Here is a 25,764-nt window from a genome sequence, read left to right on the forward strand (position 1 = left end):
ACGGCCAGACTCCACAGCCCAACGGCCAGACTCCACAGCCCAACAGGCTCTATACTGAATTTGATATTATCAAGTGGCGGTTGGACATTTGTTGTTTTTCGAATCACAGACTTTAGAGTTTTTAAGATGAATCAGATAAAAGTAGCAGTGGGTTGAAAATAGCGGACATTCAACATGATCAGTGATCGGTTATAATTCTTTAGAATAAAGAGTCAAGACATGAGGACGTATGGTTCATTTATTTGAAAACAGTGGTTGTGTTGTTGTGGATTGATTTCGGTTGACATTATCCTCACCAATAACTTGATTACTAAATACATCGTGCACTTTAAAAACAGAGGAGAACAAAATGAACCAAATCGTTTCCCATAAAAGTCCTGTTTGCAAATGAATTGAGTTTCTAAAGTCGTTTCTGGCTGTGACTTATCTTTCAGCCTCATAAATACATTCCGCAATCAGTCAGAAAAAACATAAAAACTCTCAGAGTGAGCTATGCCTAAATACTATTTGAAATAATTTAAAACTGTGCTTAATTGACTGGGCCTTGTTGCAACGGAACCAATAGAAAAAGCCATACAAGTGCAAACCCTTTAAAAGTATTTGAAAGATTTCAAATAGTGTTTGAACCCAGCTATGGTGGTGTGAAGATAATAGTTGTGACAGAATTGACTACATCGTTACCAGGCTGTGACAGAATTGACTACATCGTTACCAGGCTGTGACAGAATAGACTACATCGTTACCAGGCTGTGACAGAATTGACTACATCGTTACCAGGCTGTGACAGAATTGACTACATCGTTACCAGGCTGTGACAGAATTGACTACATCGTTACCAGGCTGTGACAGAATTGACTACATCGTTACCAGGCTGTGGCAGAATTGACTACATCGTTACCAGGCTGTGACAGAATAGACTACATCGTTACCAGGCTGTGACAGAATAGACTACATCGTTACCAGGCTGTGGCAGAATTGACTACATCGTTACCAGGCTGTGACAGAATAGACTACATCGTTACCAGGCTGTGACAGAATTGACTACATCGTTACCAGGCTGTGACAGAATAGACTACATCGTTACCAGGCTGTGACAGAATAGACTACATCGTTACCAGGCTGTGACAGAATAGACTACATCGTTACCAGGCTGTGACAGAATAGACTACATCGTTACCAGGCTGTGGCAGAATTGACTACATCGTTACCAGGCTGTGACAGAATAGACTACATCGGTACCAGGCTGTGGCAGAATTAACTACATCGTTACCAGGCTGTGACAGAATAGACTACATCGTTACCAGGCTGTGACAGAATAGACTACATCGTTACCAGGCTGTGACAGAATAGACTACATCGTTACCAGGCTGTGACAGAATTGACTACATCGTTACCAGGCTGTGACAGAATAGACTACATCGTTACCAGGCTGTGACAGAATTGACTACATCGTTACCAGGCTGTGGCAGAATTGACTACATCGTTACCAGGCTGTGGCAGAATTGACTACATCGTTACCAGGCTGTGACAGAATTGACTACATCGTTACCAGGCTGTGGCAGAATTGACTACATCGTTACCATGACTACATCCATGTACAGCAGACTCATGAGTTAAGTGGAACAACATTCTCTCTCTCCCCCGACAGCTCACATTATCGACAAAACATAATTTAAACAAACTCACAATAAAGAAAACAGGTAAGTAAAGGTATTATTTTAACTCAACAGTAAGTTGAGACCCCAACTGAGTTCCTTTTTGTCTGTCGGTGAAATTGGTCCGCAGGCCTACAAAAGGGAGGCAGCGGGCTGCATGACCGCCAGTTGCCCATACATGGGTTAGCTAATAGCTAACATCTCGAGCAAGTCTGCCATGCTAAAATATACTAGGATCACCTTTAGAACTTGTTTAGGTTAGCTAATAGCTAGCATCTCTCTAGAGTGCCGTGCTACAGACAATGACCACCTTTAGGTTATCTAATAGCTAGCATCTCTCTAGCGTGCCGTGCTACAAACAACGACCACCTTTAGGTCTTCTTTAGGTTAGCTAGCATCTCTCTAGCCAGGTCCTTTCTAGGATCTCCTAATGTAAGGAAACAACAGCGAGTGCCTATTCAGGAGACTAACGTTACAGAATGCACAATGACCAGCATATCTGTTATACATCATACATTTCTGCCATGTAGAATACAGAGGCATGCCAGAGCCATACATGTTATATGTACGGTATAGAAACCTGTGTTTCCATCTGCAGTGTTCTGTATGTTTCAGCTGACTGACTACACCACTAGAGAACGAGACTAGCACCCTTTTAAAACATAAAAGCCTTTTTTCGTTAACACAATACATAATATATCTGGTCTATCACCACAATAACTAATTCTGCATCCAATTAAAACAGGGATTAAACAAAACAATTACACTTTTTTTTTCCCCTGCTGGGAAAAGAAATAACTACAATATTAAATAATAATATCCAGAGTGTTTTTTTTTTTAAATGTACTAAAATAGGTGGGAAAGTTAAACCAGTTTGAGTACATCAAATGCAGTAGTGCAAATGTTCATTTGTTACCCCTTCCTGTCTCCTTCCCAACCTCGCCCAGATTCATCCACATGGTGAAGCCGTGGGACTTACTGCCCCTTCAGTGTGTGTGTGTGAATACGTCGGTGTGAGGGGGGCCATAGTCCTACTCATCAGCGCTCCCACCCGTGCCCATCCCCCTCTCTACATCCAGTATCATCTCTCATCATAAGTAGGGGTACTGTCCCAGCCGTCGAGGGCTGAGCTGGTATGCGCTGTAGGTCTCAGCACGTGGCGTGACACTAAGGGATCCAGCAGTAAACTGGTGTTGATAAACTGCAGGAAGACCCATCACCACCCCCACCGAAGACTCCTTCCTGGTTCCTGCATCCCTCCGGGCCAATCCCGAGGTACCGCAAGGGACGGTGGGTGGGGCATAGGTGGACGGGTGGCCACGCACCAGGAGCTGGGAGGCAGAGGCTAGCGCAGCGGACGCAGGGAAGGTGTATAGACTAGGGGCAGAGCTTAGAGAGGGCACTTCCTGGAAGGTGTAGTGGGAGTTGGGGCCGGGGGGGTAGGTTGCCCGGCGACGCAGTTTGCCGTGGGAACGGTCCTGGGACGAAGAGGACGAGACTACAGGCTGTAAAAAACAACAATAGAAAAGAAAATGTTATTGTCCATTACAATATTTCACACATCAAGCAACAAGACACAAATAGACAATAATATAGTACTACACATTTCTGTCTATACTTTATCTGAAGGTTGCACCCTCTTGAAAATCCCAAGAGCCCTATACATTCTGGGAATTCTCCATTTTGTTTTTTCCAGGTTTCAGTTTTTTGCTTTAAAAAGCACACTTAAATAGCAAACCCCCCCCCCCAAAATGGGAGGATTTAAGTCCACAACAATGCTTAAACCACATCAAGATACTACTTTTGAGGTCTGGGGATAATAGACATGTCGATTTTGGGGTGTAGTTACTCTATAATTCCACTGTGCACCAGTCAGAGTCTTGGTTAGTAGTATTTCTGTAGCGCTCATGTGATTTCTGATGTATCAAATACTTATGTCATGCAATAAAATGCAAATTAATTACTTAAAAATCATACAATGTGATTTTCAGGATTTTTGTTTTAGATTCCGTCTCTCACAGTTGAAGTGTACCTATGATAAAAATTACAGACCTCTACATGCTTTGTAAGTAGGATAGAGCATTGAGAACAGTCTGTGGCTTGGGTGGCTGGAGTCTAACGATTATCCGGAACCTTCCGTTCACACCGCCTGATATATAGAGGTCCCGGATGGCAGGGAGCTCGGACCCAGTGATGTACTGGTGCCGTCCGCACCACCACCTGGTATAGAGGTCCCGGATGGCAGGGAGCTCGGACCCAGTGATGTACTGGGCTGTCCGCACCACCACCTGGTATAGAGGTCCCGGATGGCAGGGAGCTCGGACCCAGTGATGTACTGGGCTGTCCGCACCACCACCTGGTATAGAGGTCCCGGATGGCAGGGAGCTCAGACCCAGTGATGTACTGGGCTGTCCGCACCACCACCTGGTATAGAGGTCCCGGATGGCAGGGAGCTCGGACCCAGTGATGTACTGGGCTGTCCGCACCACCACCTGGTATAGAGGTCCCGGATGGCAGGGAGCTCAGACCCAGTGATGTACTGGGCTGTCCGCACCACCACCTGGTATAGAGGTCCCGGATGGCAGGGAGCTCGGACCCAGTGATGTACTGGTGCCGTCCGCACCACCACCTGGTATAGAGGTCCCGGATGGCAGGGAGCTCGGACCCAGTGATGTACTGGGCTGTCCGCACCACCACCTGGTATAGAGGTCCCGGATGGCAGGGAGCTCGGACCCAGTGATGTACTGGGCTGTCCGCACCACCACCTGGTATAGAGGTCCCGGATGGCTGGGAGCTCGGACCCAGTGATGTACTGGGCTGTCCGCACCACCACCTGGTATAGAGGTCCCGGATGGCAGGGAGCTCGGACCCAGTGATGTACCGGGCCGTCCGCACCACCCTCTGTAGCACCATGCGATCGAGAGCGGTGGCCATGTTACAGCTGTAGAACTGGCCATAGCCTTAGAGTTGTCTGTGATAGCTGTGTGTGTGTGGTAGCCATGTTACAGCTGTAGCCATGTCCTTTAGTTTAGCGCCAACCTCTGTGTTAATCCAGGGCTTTTGATTGGAGAAGCAGTGAACCTTCACTGTGGGGACAACGTCGATGATGCATTTTCTAATGAAGCCGATGACAGAGGCGGTTAGCTCGTCGACGTTATCGGTGGAGTCTCGAAACATATTCCAATCAACGCTAGCAAAGCGGTCCTGTTTTGTGATGACCATTTCTCAACAGAGCGAGTCACGGATACCTTCTTGTTTGAGCTTCTACATGTAAACAGGAAGCAGGAGTATGGATCTGATTTGCAGAATGAGGGACGAGGGACGGCCTTGTATGCTTTTTTTGTGGGTAGAGTAACCGTGGTCTAGGACTTTATCGCCCCCCTAGTGGTGAAGGAAGTTGGACATCACGTTTCTTAATGACGAGGAATTAAAATGTCCGGCAACCAGATCAGCAGACTCCGGGTGCAAGTTTTCCTGCTTGTTTATAGCCTCGTACAGTTGGTTAAGTGCCATCTTGTTATTTTTCTTGTCCCGAGGTGGAATTTATACAACAGTCATGATAACAGATGTAAACTCCCTCAGGAGGTAGAAGGGTCGGCATTTGACCATCAGGTATTCCCGAGACGGGTGAACAATAGGTTGACACTGCGTTCGACTCAGCAACCAATTATTGTTGATGTAGAGACAAACCCCTCCCCTTCTCCGTCTGCAACCCAGATTTTATCGGGCCCTACATGCCCCTGTAATGTGAAATATTCACTAGTAAAAGAGAATGCTATTGGCTGGCGGACTCACCTGGCTGAGGTTGAGAGGATGTGATTGGCTGGGGACTAGCCTATGGCGGTTGCTGCCGTCTCCAGATCTACAGGGATGCCGATTGGCCAGCTTGTGCTTGATGTAGGAACTCTGGGGTTGCACTGGAAACCAACCGGGAAGAAGGAGGGTCAGTAACCGAAAGGTCGCTAGTTCAAAACCCCGAGCCGATAAAGTGAAAATCTGTCAATGTGCCCGTGAGCTTGGCCGTGACCTCACTCTCCGAGGGCGTCTCAAGGGCAGCTGGTATATGCAACAACAAAAAACATTTGCAATACACAAATAATAATCAAATTATTTTCACCCTCAAACTGGTTTTAAACCATTCTCTATTTCTGTTGTGTGTGTTTGTGTACTGTGTGTCTGTTTAGTGTGTGTATTTGTGTACAGTGTGTGTGTGTGTATTTGTGTACAGTGTGTGTGTATTTGTGTGTGAGCCCTGTCACCTGTCTCAGTCGGCTGGGTCTTTACAGACGGTGCGACCACGGCCAGGGACTTGCCTCTAGACGTCCCCCCTCCAGGGAGGTGTGTGCGGGGGAGGGGGGTGAGGGGGCTGGTCGTAGAGGAGTCAGAGTCGTGAACCGTCAAACAGCTGATCACGTTAGTCCTCTGAGCCGGACCACAGCTGGTTCACAATCACACACATACATTAGACAGACACAAACAGTCGGCAGATACATTAGATACTAACAAGAAATGAAAGACAGATGGTATTGGTGGTGGAGAGGATCATCACTTCCTAGTCCATTCACATCAGCAGTTCCTACAGGGTTTCATACGTTTAGAGATTTAAATACAGAAACAAAAAGTAGGTTTTCTGATCTCTCTTATATTTCTCAGATGTAGAACAAACACTTCAGGACAAATGTTATTTAGATGCTTTCGTCCATGTAGTCAATCTGTTATGCAATGTGTTTCTATTGGCTAATAGCAGTAAGGACTGTCTGTTATTCAATGTGTTTCTATTGGCTAATAGCAGTAAGGACTATCTGTTATTCAATGTGTTTCTATTGGCTAATAGCAGTAAGGACTGTTATTCAATGTGTTTCTATTGGCTAATAGCAGTAAGGACTATCTGTTATTCAATGTGTTTCTATTGGCTAATAGCAGTAAGGACTATCTGTTATTCAATGTGTTTCTATTGGCTAATAGCAGTAAGGACTATCTGTTATTCAGTGTGTTTCTATTGGCTAATAGCAGTAAGGACTATCTGTTATTCAATGTGTTTCTATTGGCTAATAGCAGTAAGGACTATCTGTTATTCAATGTGTTTCTATTGGCTAACAGCAGTAAGGACTATCTGTTATTCAGTGTGTTTCTATTGGCTAATAGCAGTAAGGACTATCTGTTATGCAATGTGTTTCTATTGGCTAATAGCAGTAAGGACTATCTGTTATTCAGTGTGTTTCTATTGGCTAATAGCAGTAAGGACTATCTGTTATGCAATGTGTTTCTATTGGCTAATAGCAGTAAGGACTATCTGTTATTCAATGTGTTTCTATTGGCTAATAGCAGTAAGGACTATCTGTTATTCAATGTGTTTCTATTGGCTAATAGCAGTAAGGACTATCTGTTATTCAATGTGTTTCTATTGGCTAATAGCAGTAAGGACTATCTGTTATTCAATGTGTTACTATGGGCTAACAGCAGTAAGGACTATCTGTTATTCAATGTGTTTCTATTGGCTAATAGCAGTAATGACTACCTGTTATTCAATGTGTTTCTATTGGCTAATAGCAGTAAGGACTATCTGTTATTCAATGTGTTTCTATTGGCTAATAGCAGTAAGGACTATCTGTTATTCAATGTGTTTCTATTGGCTAATAGCAGTAAGGACTATCTGTTATTCAATGTGTTTCTATTGGCTAATAGCAGTAAGGTCTGTCTGTTATGCAATGTGTTTCTATTGGCTAATAGCAGTAAGGACTATCTGTTATGCAATGTGTTTCTATTGGCTAATAGCAGTAAGGACTGTTATGCAATGTGTTTCTATTGGCTAATAGCAGTAAGGACTGTTATTAAATGTGTTTCTATTGGCTAATAGCAGTAAGGACTATCTGTTATTCAATGTGTTTCTATTGGCTAATAGCAGTAAGGACTGTTATTAAATGTGTTTCTATTGGCTAATAGCAGTAAGGACTATCTGTTATTCAATGTGTTTCTATTGGCTAATAGCAGTAAGGACTATCTGTTATTCAATGTGTTTCTATTGGCTAATAGCAGTAAGGACTGTTATTAAATGTGTTTCTATTGGCTAATAGCAGTAAGGTCAATCTGTTATTCAATGTGTTTCTATTGGCTAATAGCAGTAAGGACTATCTGTTATTCAATGTGTTTCTATTGGCTAATAGCAGTAAGGACTATCTGTTATTCAATGTGTTTCTATTGGCTAATAGCAGTAATGACTATCTGTTATTCAATGTGTTTCTATTGGCTAATAGCAGTAAGGACTATCTGTTATTCAATATGTTTCTATTGGCTAATAGCAGTAAGGACTATCTGTTATTCAATGTGTTTCTATTGGCTAATAGCAGTAAGGACTATCTGTTATTCAATGTGTTTCTATTGGCTAATAGCAGTAAGGACTATCTGTTATTCAATATGTTTCTATTGGCTAATAGCAGTAAGGACTATCTGTTATTCAATGTGTTTCTATTGGCTAATAGCAGTAAGGACTATCTGTTATTCAATGTGTTTCTATTGGCTAATAGCAGTAAGGTCAATCTGTTATTCAATGTGTTTCTATTGGCTAATAGCAGTAAGGACTACTAATCAACAGATTAGTTAGCAACTACAGACCGTCTATATCGTCTAGAACTATTCACTTAAAGCGGCGGCCCAACTGCTACAGTTGTTGATGATTGGATGGGAGACCAGACACACCTGGCGGGGTGGAACTTCCTCTCGTCCTCCCCGTCTGAGTGGATGGTGATGACGCTGCCCGCCGGGCTGGGCGTGTCCGAGATGATGATTGGCTGAGAGAGAGCCGCCGCGCTGCAGATGGGCGGAGTCAGCACGGCGTTGGTGAGTAGGGATACACCGGACACACGCCTGGACAAACGCGCACGGCAAAGAAACAAATTTAGTATTCCCAATCTGGCCTCATTCCCAATCATACCATCATGGTCACCTAATCATTCCCAGCCTCCAATTGGCTCATTCATCTCCCCCCTCCTCTCCCCTGTAACTATTCCCCAGGTCGTTGCTGTAAATGAGAATGTGTTCTCAGTCAACTTTACCTGGTTAAAATAAGGGTTAAATAAAAAATTAAAATAAATAGTTACACACCTTTACTATTCCTGATTTCAAGGACGAAGACATTCAGTCAGGAAGCAAAACACATTTGTGGAGTCCCTGAAAACGTAACTTTTCCAGCTGTTACTAGTTGTTACACGTTACTAGTTGATGGGCCTAACCAGCTACTACACTGAACAAAAATATAAAAACGCAACATGTAAAGTGTTGGTCCCTGAAATAAAACATCCCAAAAATGTTCAAAACTCACAAGAAAAGCTTATTTCTCTCAAATGTTGTTCACAAATTTTTTTACATCCTCGTTAGTTAACATTTCTCCTTTGCCAAGATAATCCATCCACCTAACGTGTGAGAAGCTGATTAAAACAGCATGATCATTACACAGGTGCACCTTGTGCTGGGAACAATAAAATGCCCCTCTAAAATGTGCAGTTTTGTCACACAATGCCACAGATGTCTCGAGTTTTGAGGGAGTGTGCAATTGGCATGCTGACTGCAGGAATGTCCACCAGAGCTGTTGCCGGAGAATTTAATGTTAATTTCTCTACCATAAGCCGCCACCAACATCATTTAAAGAATTTGGCAGTACGTCCAACTGGCCTCACAACCGCAGACCACTTGTAACCACGCCAGCCCAGGACCTCCACATCCGGCTTCTTCACCTGCGGGATAGTCTGAGACCAGCCACCCGGACAGCTGATGAAACTGAGGAGTATTTATGTCTGTAATAAAACCCTTTTTGTGGGGGAAAACGGATTCTGATTGGCTGGGCCTGGCTCCCCAGTGGCTGAGCCAGGCCCACCCATGGCCACACCCCTACCCAGTCATGTGAAATCCATAGATTAGGGCCTAATGAATTTATTTAAATTGATTGATTTCCTGATATGAATTGTAACTCAGTAAAATCGTTGAAATTGTTGCGTGTTCCATTTACATGTTTTGTTCAGTGTAGTTGATAACTGTAACTAGTTGTTGTGCCACTATTCATTCAGTTCCTTCTCTTCCAGTCAGTCGTACCTGGTGGTCCTGCTGTTGCCACGGCCACCCATAGCCCTCTTCCTCGCTCCGCTCCTCGAATTAACCCCCAGGTTCTGCTGCAGCACTCCACTGTACTGAGATCCCCTACACACACACACACACACACACACACACACACACACACACACACACACACACACACACACACACACACACACACACACACACACACACACACACACACACACACACACACACACACACACACACACGATTTGCAGTTTTTGGACATTTCCCAGGTCTATTAAACCAGGCAAACTCAAACAGGCACAAAGTACACTGCTCAAAAAAATAAAGGGAACACTTAAACAACACAATGTAACTCCAAGTCAATCACACTTCTGTGAAATCAAACTGTCCACTTAGGAAGCAATACTGATTGACAATAAATTTCACATGCTGTTGTGCAAATGGAATAGACAAAAGGTGGAAATTATAGGCAATTAGCAAGACACCCTCAATAAAGGAGTGGTTCTGCAGGTGGTGACCACAGACCACTTCTCAGTTCCTATGCTTCCTGGCTGATGTTTTGGTCACTTTTGAATGCTGGCGGTGCTCTCACTCTAGTGGTAGCATGAGACGGAGTCTACAACCCACACAAGTGGCTCAGGTAGTGCAGCTCATCCAGGATGGCACATCAATGCGAGCTGTGGCAAGAAGGTTTTCTGTGTCTGTCAGCGTAGTGTCCAGAGCATGGAGGCGCTACCAGGAGACAGGCCAGTACATCAGGAGACGTGGAGGAGGCCAACAACCCAGCAGCAGGACCGCTACCTCCGCCTTTGTGCAAGGAGGAGCACTGCCAGAGCCCTGCAAAATGACCTCCAGCAGGCCACAAATGTGCATGTGTCAGCATATGGTCTCACAAGGGCTCTGAGGATCTCATCTCGGTACCAAATGGCAGTCAGGCTACCTCTGGCGAGCACATGGAGGGCTGTGCGGCCCCCCAAAGAAATGCCACCCCACACCATGACTGACCCACCGCCAAACCGGTCATGCTGGAGGATGTTGCAGGCAGCAGAACGTTCTCCACGGCGTCTCCAGACTCTGTCACGTCTGTCACATGTGCTCAGTGTGAACCTGCTTTCATCTGTGAAGAGCACAGGGCGCCAGTGGCGAATTTGCCAATCTTGGTGTTCTCTGGCAAATGCCAAACGTCCTGCACGGTGTTGGGCTGTAAGCACAACCCCCACCTGTGGACGTCGGGCCCTCATACCACCCTCATGGAGTCTGTTTCTGACCGTTTGAGCAGACACATGCACATTTGTGGCCTGCTGGAGGTCATTTTGTAGGGCTCTGGCAGTGCTCCTCCTTGCACAAAGGCGGAGGTAGCGGTCCTGCCGCTGGGTTGTTGCCCTACTACGGCCTCCTCCACGTCTCCTGATGTACCTGCCTGTCTCCTGGTAGCGCCTCCATGCTCTGGACACTACGCTGACAGACACAGAAAACCTTCTTGCCACAGCTCGCATTGATGTGCCATCCTGGATGAGCTGCACTACCTGAGCCACTTGTGTGGGTTGTAGACTCCGTCTCATGCTACCACTAGAGTGAGAGCACCGCCAGCATTCAAAAGTGACCAAAACATCAGCCAGGAAGCATAGGAACTGAGAAGTGGTCTGTGGTCACCACCTGCAGAATCACTCCTTTATTGGGGGTGTCTTGCTAATTGCCTATAATTTCCACCTTTTGTCTATTCCATTTGCACAACAGCATGTGAAATTTATTGTCAATCAGTGTTGCTTCCTAAGTGGACAGTTTGATTTCACAGAAGTGTGATTGACTTGGAGTTACATTGTGTTGTTTAAGTGTTCCCTTTATTTTTTTAAGCAGTGTATTTGAATCCATTTTTCAGAAACCCAGGTCTGTTTCTCTTTTTTCTGGGATAGTTATCCTGTGAAGTGATCTGGGTAAGAATTGTTTTCTGACGGACTCTTTGATTTCTGCGCTAACAGACAGCTATGTAACCATGGTGATGACCCTACCTCCAGCTGTGTGTCTGCTGGGCTGTGTCCGGAAGGAGTGTCTCCACGGGAGACTCCGTGACAACCGACTGGTGGGTGGAGCCGTGGATGGCCACACCCGGAACCTGCTGCCATGAAGACGGGATCAGGATCTGCTGGGTACCGGCTGGCCAGGCCTGCTACAGAGAACACAACACAAAATATTTGGTCGTAAACGATCTCCAGACGTCTTGGCGCGTTCAGTGTGACAGGGTCTAGGCCTGCCGATTAAGTACCGCTAAGTACATTCGTAGGCTCCGACAAAGTTTCTGGCAGTGTCAGAATTGTTTTGCCTTTATCGTGTAGTGGTTTGATTTAAACGTTTACATGCTTGTGCACGAATAACGATTTCCCTAATAATCCTGTTTAGGCTACACACATCATAAATCAGGCTACCTGATGGGATTTTGATTAAATGCAACAAAAAAACGTTCTACCACAGCGACAGTTCAGACACAAAGATGCCTACTTTCTGTTTTTCCTGAAGCAAAGACAGGCTGGCGCTGCGGATGCTGTAACCTGCGCCGATCAAAACACACCGCTGCAGTTGACAGAGCCCACGTTGGCTAAAGTAGCCTCTCAAGCCAATCGTAGAATGTGACGACAGAACTGAAACAAGTCGTACAATCTGGCCAGGTTGATATCATGACGTTAACCCCTTAAGGTCGATTTCCCCGCGGAAATCTAATCTAATACGTTTTTTTTTTGTTTTTTTTGCATTGGACACATCTCAATCCACTGCGTCCGCCATTGTCAAACTTCCGCATCTCTAGACGTCTGTAGCGTCCGAGCGGTTTGGCCTACAAAAATATTATGACCACTCTCTGGAAAGACTCTCACAAACACGATGGTGTTCTCGTTTCGTTCTTCTCTCTTACTTTTTTTTGTAATTTCTTGTTGGTTATTTTCTTAAAACTGCATTGTTGGTTAAGGGCTTGTAAGTAAGCATTTCACTGTAAGGTCTACACCTGTTGTATTCGGCGCATGTGACAAATACAATTTAATTTGATTTGAGAGGGGAAAGGAGGTAGTTAAGAGCAGGCAGAGAAGTCAGCCACATCATCACGCCTTCATGCCCTCAGCACAGCAGACCTACAGAGAGAGAAAATGAATGATAGAGTATGTATTTAAGTGTTTTACCAGCACAGAGGCAGTGTGTTCCAGCAGGGTGGGGAGTCCGGCCCCACAGCCCAGCCCCAGGAGAAATGAGTACTGGGGGGCTAGCCCTGCTACTGTGGGGGGGTTGGGTTGGAGGGTGGCTACCATCAGGGGTGTGCAGGAGCCCTGGGGGAGGAAGGGTGTAGGGAGGAGGGGATGGGGGAGGAAGGGTGTAGGGAGGAGGGGATGGGGGAGGAAGGGTGTAGGGAGGAGGGGATGGGGGAGGAAGGGTGTAGGGAGGAGGGGATGGGGGAGGAAGGGTGTAGGGAGGAGGGGATGGGGGAGGAAGGGTGTAGGGAGGAGGGGATGGGGGAGGAAGGGTGTAGGGTGGAGGAAGGGTGTAGGGAGGAGGGGATGGGGGAGGAAAGGTGTAGGGAGGAGGGGATGGGGGAGGAAGGGTGTAGGGAGGAGGGGATGGGGGAGGAAGGGTGTAGGGAGGAGGGGATGGGGGAGGAAGGGTGTAGGGAGGAGGGGATGGGGGAGGAAGGGTGTAGGGAGGAGGGGATGGGGGAGGAAGGGTGTAGGGAGGAGGGGATGGGGAGGAAGGGTGTAGGGAGGAGGGGATGGGGGAGGAAGGGTGTAGGGAGGAGGGGATGGGGGAGGAAGGGTGTAGGGAGGAGGGGATGGGGGAGGAAGGGTGTAGGGAGGAGGGGATGGGGGAGGAAGGGTGTAGGGAGGAGGGGATGGGGGAGGAAGGGTGTAGGGAGGAGGGGATGGGGGAGGAAGGGTGTAGGGAGGAGGGGATGGGGGAGGAAGGGTGTAGGGAGGAGGGGATGGGGGAGGAAAGGTGTAGGGAGGAGGGGATGGGGGAGGAAAGGTGTAGGGAGGAGGGGATGGGGGAGGAAAGGTGTAGGGAGGAGGGGATGGGGAAGGAAAGGGTGGAGGAGGACGACGGTTAACTCAGAAGGTCCCGACTCACTTCATGGCTGGATACCCTCTCTTAGTGGCAAATACTAATTACTTTAGACCTGGGGAAGTGGACTGATGATTGAGCACACTAAAGTTAGTCTATAGATTGATCAGGGTTGTGGGTTGACTGTGGACTGTTTGAGGTTAGATTGATAGATCTGGGTTGTCAATGTGAAGATGATTAAAAAAACTGGCTGATCCATGGCTGAGAGATCTGACAGAGGTCTGACAGAGGTCTGGGAGAGAAGAAACTGGCTGAGAGATCTGACAGAGGTCTGACAGAGGTCTGGGAGAGAAGAAACTGGCTGAGAGGTCTGACAGGTCTGGGAGAGGAGAAACTGGCTGAGAGATCTGACAGAGGTCAGGGAGAGGAGAAACTGGCTGAGAGGTCTGACAGAGGTCTGGGAGAGGAGAAACTGGCTGAGAGGTCTGACAGAGGTCTGGGAGAGGAGAAACTGGCTGAGAGATCTGACAGAGGTCTAACAGAGGTCTGGGAGAGGAGAAACTGTCTGAGAGATCTGACAGAGGTCTGGGAGAGGAGAAACTGGCTGAGAGGTCTGACAGAGGTCTGGGAGAGGAGAAACTGGCTGAGAAGTCTGACAGAGGTCTGGGAGAGGAGAAACTGTCTGAGAGGTCTGACAGAGGTCTGGGAGAGGAGAAACTGTCTGATAAGTCTGACAGAGGTCTGGGAGAGGAGAAACTGTCTGATAAGTCTGACAGAGGTCTGGGAGAGGAGAAACTGTCTGATAAGTCTGACAGAGGTCTGGGAGAGGAGAAACTGGCTGAGAGGTCTGACAGAGGTCTGGGAGAGGAGAAACTGGCTGAAAAGTCTGACAGAGGTCTGGGAGAGGAGAAACTGGCTGAGAGGTCTGACAGAGGTCTGACAGAGGTCTGGGAGAGGAGAAACTGGCTGAGAGGTCTGACAGGTCTGACAGAGGTCTGGGAGAGGAGAAACTGGCTGAGAGATCTGACAGAGGTCTAACAGAGGTCTGGGAGAGGAGAAACTGTCTGAGAGATCTGACAGAGGTCTGACAGAGGTCTGGGAGAGGAGAAACTGGCTGAGAGGTCTGACAGAGGTCTGGGAGAGGAGAAACTGTCTGAGAGGTCTGACAGAGGTCTGGGAGAGGAGAAACTGGCTGAGAAGTCTGACAGAGGTCTGGGAGAGGAGAAACTGTCTGATAAGTCTGACAGAGGTCTGGGAGAGGAGAAACTGTCTGATAAGTCTGACAGAGGTCTGGGAGAGGAGAAACTGGCTGAAAAGTCTGACAGAGGTCTGGGAGAGGAGAAACTGGCTGAGAGGTCTGACAGAGGTCTGACAGAGGTCTGGGAGAGGAGAAACTGGCTGAGAGGTCTGACAGGTCTGACAGAGGTCTGGGAGAGGAGAAACAGGCTGATCCATGGCTGAGAGGTCTGACAGAGGTCTGGGAGAGGAGAAACTGGCTGAGAGGTCTGACAGAGGTCTGGGAGAGGAGAAACTGGCTGAGAGGTCTGACAGAGGTCTGGGAGAGGAGAAACTGGCTGAGAGGTCTGACAGAGGTCTGGGAGAGGAGAAACTGAGAAGTCTGACAGAGGTCTGGGAGAGGAGAAACTGGCTGAGAGATCTGACAGAGGTCTGGGAGAGGAGAAACTGGCTGAGAGGTCTGACAGAGGTCTGGGAGAGGAGAAACTGGCTGAGAAGTCTGACAGAGGTCTGGGAGAGGAGAAACTGAGAAGTCTGACAGAGGTCTGGGAGAGGAGAAACTGGCTGAGAGATCTGACAGAGGTCTGGAAGAGGAGAAACTGGCTGAGAGATCTGACAGAGGTCTGGGAGAGAAGAAACTGGCTGAGAGATCTGACAGAGGTCTGGGAGAGGAGAAACTGTCTGATCCATGGCTGAGAGATGTGACAGAGGTCTGGGAGAGGAGAAACTGGCTGAGAGGTCTGGGAGAGGAGAAACAGGATGATCCATGGCTGAGAGGTCTGATAGAGGTCTGGGAGAGGAGAAACTGCAGCATGATGAGCCTAAAGGGCTTTCCAGGCTTGAAGCGGCGGCAGAGGGCGGAATTCTATCCAAGAGGAGCGATCGGCGGGGCTCATGTACGTGAAAGCCGCTCAGACAAAATATGAATCTGCTCTATTTTGGCTTCCTCTGTTCCGCTCCTCAGGGGTGGGCTGCTTCCTGGCTGGAAAGCCCTTAACTCTCAAAAGGTATTCTGTTCTGAGCCACTGAGGCTGGAGTTTGAGACCCAGCTGGAAGCCAGACCAGGCAGGAAAGAGAACACACACACACACACACACACACACACACACACGTACCTGTGTGAGCATGGCAGGCTGCAGCTGCAGTGGCTGTGTTGATTGGTTCTGGTTCACTATGGGGACTGAACTGTCCATCCTCACTGGGAAACTAGAGCTCTTATTGGACGACTGGAGCCCTGCAGACAGAGGAACAGCCAATCAGTAACCACCAACACAATAGAGGCTGACACGGGAACAGGACTCCTGCGGGTCTTGTGGGATTCTGGCAGGAATGGGACTGAAGTTCTAGAATCAAGCTAGGGACCGGACAGAATGGGACTGAAGTTCTAGAATCAAGCTAGGGACCGGACAGAATGGGACTGAAGTTCTAGAATCAAGCTAGGGACCAGACAGAATGGGACTGAAGTTCTAGAATCAAGCTAGGGACCGGACAGAATGGGACGGAAGTTCTAGAATCAAGCTAGGGACCAGACAGAATGGGACTGAAGTTCTAGAATCAAGCTAGGGACCGGACAGAATGGGACTGAAGTTCTAGACTCAAGCTAGGGACCAGACAGAATGGGAGTGAAGTTCTAGAATCAAGCTAGGGACCGGACAGAATGGGAGTGAAGTTCTAGAATCAAGCTAGGGACCGGACAGAATGGGATTGGCAGTCCACAGGAACGGGCAGTACAGGAATAGTTATAAACTGGGGAGGGGGGATACACTATATATACAGCAGTATGTGGACACCCCTTCAAATGAGTGGATTCGGCTATTTCAGCCACACTTGTTGCTGACAGGTGTATAAAATCAAGCACACAGCCATGCAATCTCCATAGACAAACATTGGCAGTAGAATGGCCCGTACTGAAGAGCTCAGTGACTTTCAACGTTGCACCGTCAAAATGAATATATTGCCACAGCTGAATTTCTGTAGTTCAGTACATCCCTTGTCTCCCCCTTCTGACTATTGGGTTAAATCCATAGTGCAGTCTCAAAATATAGCAAGGTAGAGAGCCAGGATAAAATGAACAAACCTGGAAAGAGGGAAAGACGAAGGACAGCTATCCATACCAAACAAATTGTGTTTCCAGGCACTAGCATTTCGTCCCATCGTCCCCACTAGCATTTCATCCCATCGTCCCCACTAGCATTTCATCCCATCGTCCCCACTAGCATTTCATCCCATCGTCCCCACTAGCATTTCGTCCCATCGTCCCCACTAGCATTTCGTCCCATCGTCCCCACTAGCATTTCGTCCCATCGTCCCCACTAGCATTTCGTCCCATCGTCCCCACTAGCATTTCGTCCCATCGTCCCCACTAGCATTTCGTCCCATCGTCCCCACTAGCATTTCGTCCCATCGTTCCCACTAGCATTTCATCCCATCGTCCCCACTAGCATTTCATCCCATCGTCCCCACTAGCATTTCATCCCATCGTCCCCACTAGCATTTCATCCCATCGTCCCCACTAGCATTTCATCCCATCGTCCCCACTAGCATTTCATCCCATCGTCCCCACTAGCATTTCATCCCATCGTCCCCACTAGCATTTCGTCCCATCGTCCCCACTAGCATTTCGTCCCATCGTCCCCACTAGCACTTCGTCCCATCGTCCCCACTAGCATTTCGTCCCATCGTCCCCACTAGCATTTCGTCCCATCGTCCCCACTAGCATTTCGTCCCATCGTCCCCACTAGCATTTCGTCCCATCGTCCCCACTAGCATTTCGTCCCATCGTCCCCACTAGCATTTCGTCCCATCGTCCCCACTAGCATTTCGTCCCATCGTCCCCACTAGCATTTCATCCCATCGTCCCCACTAGCATTTCGTCCCATCGTCCCCACTAGCATTTCGTCCCATCGTCCCCACTAGCATTTCATCCCATCGTCCCCACTAGCATTTCATCCCATCGTCCCCACTAGCATTTCATCCCATCGTCCCCACTAGCATTTCGTCCCATCGTCCCCACTAGCATTTCGTCCCATCGTCCCCACTAGCATTTCATCCCATCGTCCCCACTAGCATTTCATCCCATCGTCCCCACTAGCATTTCATCCCATCGTCCCCACTAGCATTTCATCCCATCGTCCCCACTAGCATTTCATCCCATCGTCCCCACTAGCATTTCATCCCATCGTCCCCACTAGCATTTCATCCCATCGTCCCCACTAGCATTTCATCCCATCGTCCCCACTAGCATTTCATCCCATCGTCCCCACTAGCATTTCATCCCATCGTCCCCACTAGCATTTCATCCCATCGTCCCCACTAGCATTTCGTCCCCACTAGCATTTCATCCCATCGTCCCCACTAGCATTTCGTCCCATCGTCCCCACTAGCATTTCGTCCCATCGTCCCCACTAGCATTTCATCCCATCGTCCCCACTAGCATTTCATCCCATCGTCCCCACTAGCATTTCATCCCATCGTCCCCACTAGCATTTCATCCTTAAATTGGTTTAGACATGATTGTTCCAACCAACCCCTGACTGAGTATGGAAATAAATATGGTGTCTCCTATTGCCCTGGAAGAGGTAGTCTTCATCAACTTATCCTTTAAACAATGTAAAACTACGCTTTGTGCTTACTATTGCTCACACAGTTTATGTTTGGCGCAAAAAACTTTAAAACAATGCAAATGGGAATGAAAATGGCTTTCCCATACTTCAATATTTCACAATAATGCCTTGAAATCTGCTGGGTAGTCTTTGCATCCCCCCAAGGGTCCAAATGTTGGTCCAAATGTGGACTCTGTACCCTTACCGATATCATGGACAGTAATGGTTTGAGAACATTCAAAGATTTGAAAGACACACATTATCAGGCAACTCCATTTTTCTATATTTACACCTTAGGTCAGCTAGGCTGGCCTATGGAGGAACCCAACTACCGAAACATCCATTTATAAATAAAGGATGAAAGGACTGATCTCTATAATATAAAAAAGAACTTTTGGAAAGCTCATATTCTGAGCTAGCCATTAAAAAAAGTATGGTCCACAGATCTAAGTGAATCTGAACAAACCTTTAACTGGAACAGAATATGGAAAAATATGACCTTGGCATCCTGTAATGCGAACCATCATTCACAGTTTGTTCACAGATTGTATTTAACACCAAGGAAAAGTTTTACAATGAAATTGGCCCCAACTCCCAACTGTTCACTGCGTCCCCTAAATCAGGTAGGAACACATTCCTTCATACGATGTGGGATGTTTAACTGCCCTGCAGTGAAACGCTTCTCTGACAAAGTCAGAACATTCATTTTGAAGTTAATGAATGGAAATATTCAATGCGTTGCATCGACTGTTACTTAACGATGGTAGCTCCTTGAATCTCTCAATCTGTCAGAGACGATTACTACTGGCAGGCAGAACTGACGCTAATAAATATGGTGACTCTTAGGTGACAGTTACTATTAGAAGTTAAAACATTAGAAATAGACAGCCTTTGACTTATTCCACATGATTTAGACAGCCTTTGACTTATTCCACATGAAGTAGACAGCCTTTGACTTATTCCACATGATTTAGACAGCCTTGACTTATTCCACATGATTTAGACAGCCTTGACTTATTCCACATGATTTAGACAGCCTTGACTTATTCCACATGATTTAGACAGCCTTGACTTATTCCACATGATTTAGACAGCCTTGACTTATTCCACATGATTTAGACAGCCTTTGACTTATTCCACATGATTTAGACAGCCTTGACTTATTCCACATGATTTAGACAGCCTTGACTTATTCCACATGAAGTAGACAGCCTTTGACTTATTCCACATGATTTAGACAGCCTTGACTTATTCCACATGATTTAGACAGCCTTGACTTATTCCACATGATTTAGACAGCCTTGACTTATTCCACATGAAGTAGACAGCTTTGACTTATTCCACATGAAGTAGACAGCTTTGACTTATTCCACATGAAGTAGACAGCCTGAATTCAAAATGGATTAAATAAAATACACACAATACCCCATAATGACAAAGTTAAAACACTTTTTTTTTTTTTTTTTTACATTTTTGCAAATGTATTGAAAATGAAATACAGAAATCTCCTTTACATAAGTATTCACACCCCTTTGCTATGGCACTCCAAATTTAACTCGGGCGCATCCAATTCCCTTTGATCATCCTTGAGATGTAACTATAACTTGATTGGAGTCCAACCTGTGGCCAATTCACTTGTTTGGACATGAAGTAGAAAGAACCACACCTGTCTATATAAGATCCTACAGTTAACAGTGCAGAAACTATACCATGAAGTCCAAGAAAATGTCTGTAGATCTCTTGAGATAGAATTGTGATGAGGCATAGCCTGTATTTGGGGAAGGGGTAATAAAACTATTTCTAGAGTGTTGAACGTTTCCAAGAGCCCAGTGGTCTCTATTATTGTGAAATTGAAAAAAAATATGTAACTACCCAGACTGCCTAGCCATCTGACCAAACTGAGCATCAGGGCAAGAAGGACCTTGGTCAGGGAGGTGACCAAGAAACCAATGAACACACTGACAAAACTACAGAGTTCCTTGGCTGAGATGGGAGAACCTGGCAGAAGGACAACAGTCTATACAGCACTTCACTAATCTGGGTTTTATGGGATTGGCCAGACAGAAGCCGCTCCTGAGAAAAAGGCACACGACAGCACGACTGGAGTTGGCAAAAAAGGCAGCTGAAAGACAGAGCATAAGGCAAAAGATTCTGTGGTCTGATGAGATACAAATTTAACTCTTTGGCCTGAATGCAAAGCGCAATGTCTGGCGAAAACCAGGCACAGCTCATCAAATACAGGCAACTCCTTGATGAAAACCTACATCAGAGTGCAAACGAACTTAGACTGGGCGGGGGGGGGGGGGAGCGAATATTTTACGTTTCGACAGGACAATGACCCAAAGCAGACAGCCAAAGCGACGCTTCAGAACAAGAATGTGAAAGTCCTTGTGTGGCCCGGCCAAAGCTTGAGAAAATCTCCCAAGGAAGTGTGGGAGAAAATGCCCAAATCCAGATGTGCAAAGCTGATACAGACATGCCCAAGATGACTCAACGTTTTAATCGTTGCCTAAGGTGCTTCTACATACTATTGACTCAGGGTGTGATTCGCACAATTTTCTACAAACAGGTTTTCACTTTGTCATTATGGGGCATTGTGTGTAGATAGGTGAGAGAAGAAGAAAAATATATTTAATCCATTTTGAATTCAAGCTGTAACACAACGTGGAATAAGTCAAGTGGTACGAATACTTTCTGAAGGCACTTATGTATTTTTTGAAGATTATTGCCCGTCTGTGATTGTCTACCCACACGCACAGCGAGGGAAAGACTGACGAGCAGCTAACGGAGGAAGTTATTATCAGATTTATGCATGTAATAATGAGCACGGGACGGCAGTCATTGTTTTTATCGGGACAGGAAAGTTCTGGGGTTGGAGAACTGTTGCAGGATTTGGACAGAATAAAAAGACGGGGCAGGAATGGATTTTCACTCCCGTGTCAACCTCTACACCACAATAATGTTACTCCCCCCCGTCAAAAAAATACAGTCATTCATAGATAATTACTGTGTTGTTACATTGAACCATGCAATTTCTTAGCGACTCAAATTTTCTGGTTTAAAACATTTTCCGTTTCAATTCCCTAATAAACTTGATTCTGGTTAATAACAGCACTGGTCAAAAAAAAAAAAAAAGGGACAATCTCTATTGAATATGCTTTTCTGTACAGTTACTAGGCTTAATCGGTGTCTTGGAAACCTCTCCCTAAGTGTTCCTGTTTTACCCTGTATGGTGTTTGGTGGGCAGACGATCAGAGTCTGCTGGAAGGGCTCAGTCTGGCAGGCCAGGCCGTTGGGGCGAGCCTGCAGGGGGACACTCTGTTGGGCCAGACCAGGGATGTTGATGGTGGCCTGCTGGTAGAGGGCTGGCTGGTAGTTCAGGATAGGAACAGCTCCCCCTGCTGACGGCACCTGGTGGTACAGTCCAGCAGTTAGAATACGGGTCACAGTCAGTTAGAGGTTCATAGTGATGAATAAAATTCTGTTCTGTTTAAAAGGGAAGTTCCACCAACATTTAATTGTTGGGGATTCAGTGATTTCAACATATTTTTTTGTATCATTTTATGATGTCATGTCATCTATTGACAGTTTAGTGGTGAGCAGAATGGGAAACTCCTTCTCCCATTGCGTACATGAACAGGAATCCTGAACATGACTCAGCAAAAAATACGGACAGTCAAATTTTCAGCAACCTATATAACAAGTTTGTAGTTCTCTGATCTTATTGGTTGGAACAGCGTCTGGAACTGGAACTGCCAAAGACATTTTCATACTCAATTAAACGTATGTATCACTGTATGAAGTCGCTGAAAGTATACAGTGGTCTTAACTTGTGTGTGTGTACCTGGTTGAGCTGATGGCTGAAGATAACAGTGTGTACCTGGTTGAGCTGATGGCTGAAGGTAACAGTGTGTACCTGGTTGAGCTGATGGCTGAAGGTAACAGTGTGTACCTGGTTGAGCTGATGGCTGAAGGTAACAGTGTGTACCTGGTTGAGCTGATGGCTGAAGGTAACAGTGTGTGTGTACCTGGTTGAGCTGATTGCTGAAGGTGACAGTGTGTGTGTACCTGGTTGAGCTGATGGCTGAAGGTGACAGTGTGTGTGTGTACCTGGTTGAGTTGATGGCTGAAGGTAACAGTGTGTGTGTACCTGGTTGAGCTGATGGCTGAAGGTAACAGTGTGTGTGTACCTGGTTGAGCTGATGGCTGAAGGTAACAGTGTGTGTGTACCTGGTTGAGCTGATGGCTGAAGGTAACAGTGTGTACCTGGTTGAGCTGATGGCTGAAGGTAACAGTGTGTACCTGGTTGAGCTGATGGCTGAAGGTAACAGTGTGTGTGTACCTGGTTGAGTTGATGGCTGAAGGTGACAGTGTGTGTGTACCTGGTTGAGCTGATGGCTGAAGGTAACAGTGTGTACCTGGTTGAGCTGATGGCTGAAGGTAACAGTGTGTGTGTACCTGGTTGAGCTGATGGCTGAAGGTAACAGTGTGTACCTGGTTGAGCTGATTGCTGAAGGTGACTGTGTGTGTGTACCTGGTTGAGTTGATGGCTGAAGGTAACAGTGTGTACCTGGATGAGCTGATGGCTGAAGGTAACAGTGTGTACCTGGTTGAGCTGATGGCTGAAGGTAACAGTGTGTACCTGGTTGAGCTGATTGCTGAAGGTAACAGTGTGTACCTGGTTGAGCTGATGGCTGAAGGTAACAGTGTGTACCTGGTTGAGCTGGTGGCTGAAGGTAACAGTGTGTACCTGGTTGAGCTGATGGCTGAAGGTAACAGTGTGTACCTGGTTGAGTTGATGGCTGAAGGTACCAGTGTGTGTGTACCTGGTTGAGCTGATGGCTGAAGGTAACAGTGTGTACCTGGTTGAGCTGATGGCTGAAGGTAACAGTGTGTACCTGGTTGTGTTGATGGCTGAAGGTAACAGTGTGTACCTGGTTGAGCTGATGGCTGAAGGTAACAGTGTGTACCTGGTTGAGCTGATGGCTGAAGGTGACAGTGTGTGTGTACCTGGTTGAGCTGATGGCTGAAGGTAACAGTGTGTACCTGGTTGAGCTGATGGCTGAAGGTGACAGTGTGTACCTGGTTGTGCTGATGGCTGAAGGTAACAGTGTGTACCTGGTTGAGCTGATGGCTGAAGGTAACAGTGTGTGTGTACCTGGTTGAGCTGATGGCTGAAGGTAACAGTGTGTACCTGGTTGAGCTGATGGCTGAAGGTAACAGTGTGTACCTGGTTGAGCTGATGGCTGAAGGTAACAGTGTGTACCTGGTTGAGCTGGTGGCTGAAGGTGACAGTGTGTACCTGGTTGAGTTGATGGCTGAAGGTAACAGTGTGTACCTGGTTGAGTTGATGGCTGAAGGTACCAGTGTGTGTGTACCTGGTTGAGCTGATGGCTGAAGGTAACAGTGTGTGTGTACCTGGTTGAGCTGATGGCTGAAGGTAACAGTGTGTGTGTACCTGGTTGTGCTGATGGCTGAAGGTAACAGTGTGTACCTGGTTGAGTTGATGGCTGAAGGTACCAGTGTGTGTGTACCTGGTTGAGCTGATGGCTGAAGGTAACAGTGTGTGTGTACCTGGTTGAGCTGATGGCTGAAGGTAACAGTGTGTGTGTACCTGGTTGAGCTGATGGCTGAAGGTAACAGTGTGTACCTGGTTGAGTTGATGGCTGAAGGTAACAGTGTGTACCTGGTTGAGTTGATGGCTGAAGGTACCAGTGTGTGTGTACCTGGTTGAGCTGATGGCTGAAGGTAACAGTGTGTGTGTACCTGGTTGAGCTGATGGCTGAAGGTAACAGTGTGTGTGTACCTGGTTGTGCTGATGGCTGAAGGTAACAGTGTGTACCTGGTTGAGTTGATGGCTGAAGGTACCAGTGTGTGTGTACCTGGTTGAGCTGATGGCTGAAGGTAACAGTGTGTGTGTACCTGGTTGTGCTGATGGCTGAAGGTAACAGTGTGTGTGTACCTGGTTGTGCTGATGGCTGAAGGTAACAGTGTGTACCTGGTTGAGTTGATGGCTGAAGGTAACAGTGTGTGTGTGTACCTGGTTGAGCTGATGGCTGAAGGTAACAGTGTGTACCTGGTTGAGTTGATGGCTGAAGGTAACAGTGTGTGTGTGTACCTGGTTGAGCTGATGGCTGAAGGTAACAGTGTGTACCTGGTTGAGCTGATGGCTGAAGGTAACAGTGTGTACCTGGTTGTGCTGATGGCTGAAGGTAACAGTGTGTACCTGGTTGAGCTGATGGCTGAAGGTGATAGTGTGTGTGTACCTGGTTGAGCTGATGGCTGAAGGTAACAGTGTGTACCTGGTTGAGCTGATGGCTGAAGGTAACAGTGTGTACCTGGTTGAGCTGATGGCTGAAGGTAACAGTGTGTACCTGGTTGAGCTGATGGCTGAAGGTAACAGTGTGTGTGTACCTGGTTGAGCTGATGGCTGAAGGTACCAGTGTGTGTGTACCTGGTTGAGTTGATGGCTGAAGGTAACAGTGTGTACCTGGTTGAGCTGATGGCTGAAGGTAACAGTGTGTACCTGGTTGAGCTGATGGCTGAAGGTAACAGTGTGTACCTGGTTGAGCTGATGGCTGAAGGTAACAGTGTGTACCTGGTTGAGCTGATTGCTGAAGGTAACAGTGTGTACCTGGTTGTGTTGATGGCTGAAGGTAACAGTGTGTGTGTACCTGGTTGAGCTGATTGCTGAAGGTGACTGTGAGGTTGCCGGCGGCAGCACTAGGAAGAGTGTTGGTGGAGAAGAGAGTTTTGTTGTTGTCGAACGATGAGCTCCTACGTTTACAGAGCTCCATGTTCTGAAAGCAAGACTTCACACTGCAAAGGGGTGAGACAATCAAATCATTTAACCAATCAACCAATCAAATTTCACCCACAAAGGGCAAAGTCAAATGTAATAACACCCCACCCTGAGACCCACAAGTACATCCTTCCACACACAGTGACAGGTGTACGTACTGGGAGCTGTGAGGGAAGTCCAGCAGGTGACTCATGGTGACGAAGGGGTGACCCAGCGTCTTAGTGGGCGTGATCCTCTTGTCAGCGTCCAATCGGAGCATCCGCTTCAGCAGGTCGATGAACTCCCTCCTATCAGCTTTCTCCGCCAGCATGTCCGTCCCCTCCAGGTGAGATGAGAGGTTGACCTGCATCAGGAA

The 25,764-nt window shown here is 47.0% G+C and overlaps 1 protein-coding gene across 4 annotated transcripts in view; it reads right to left on the reverse strand.

The window, feature by feature from the left end:
* Positions 1–220: 220 nt before the first annotated feature.
* Positions 221–25,764, reverse strand: part of LOC120058164 (homeodomain-interacting protein kinase 1-like) — a 55,882-nt gene continuing 30,338 nt past the window's right edge. For 2 of the 4 annotated variants that reach the window (XM_039006643.1, XM_039006633.1), the window contains exons 8-18: positions 25,568–25,752; positions 25,282–25,426; positions 21,832–22,018; positions 16,121–16,239; positions 12,899–13,042; positions 11,741–11,898; positions 9,741–9,845; positions 8,352–8,519; positions 5,915–6,093; positions 5,451–5,572; positions 221–3,160 (exon numbers count right to left, since the gene is read on the reverse strand). In XM_039006643.1, the coding sequence (XP_038862571.1) occupies positions 2,747–3,160; positions 5,451–5,572; positions 5,915–6,093; positions 8,352–8,519; positions 9,741–9,845; positions 11,741–11,898; positions 12,899–13,042; positions 16,121–16,239; positions 21,832–22,018; positions 25,282–25,426; positions 25,568–25,752 (1,926 nt within the window). In that variant the 3' untranslated portion in view covers positions 221–2,746. The remainder of the gene's footprint in view (positions 3,161–5,450; positions 5,573–5,914; positions 6,094–8,351; positions 8,520–9,740; positions 9,846–11,740; positions 11,899–12,898; positions 13,043–16,120; positions 16,240–21,831; positions 22,019–25,281; positions 25,427–25,567; positions 25,753–25,764) is intronic. The other 2 variants (XM_039006658.1, XM_039006651.1) reach the window with 2 other exon arrangements.

This window comes from Salvelinus namaycush, chromosome 2 (genome assembly GCF_016432855.1).
Source record: "Salvelinus namaycush isolate Seneca chromosome 2, SaNama_1.0, whole genome shotgun sequence".
NCBI classification, from domain to species: domain Eukaryota; kingdom Metazoa; phylum Chordata; class Actinopteri; order Salmoniformes; family Salmonidae; genus Salvelinus; species Salvelinus namaycush.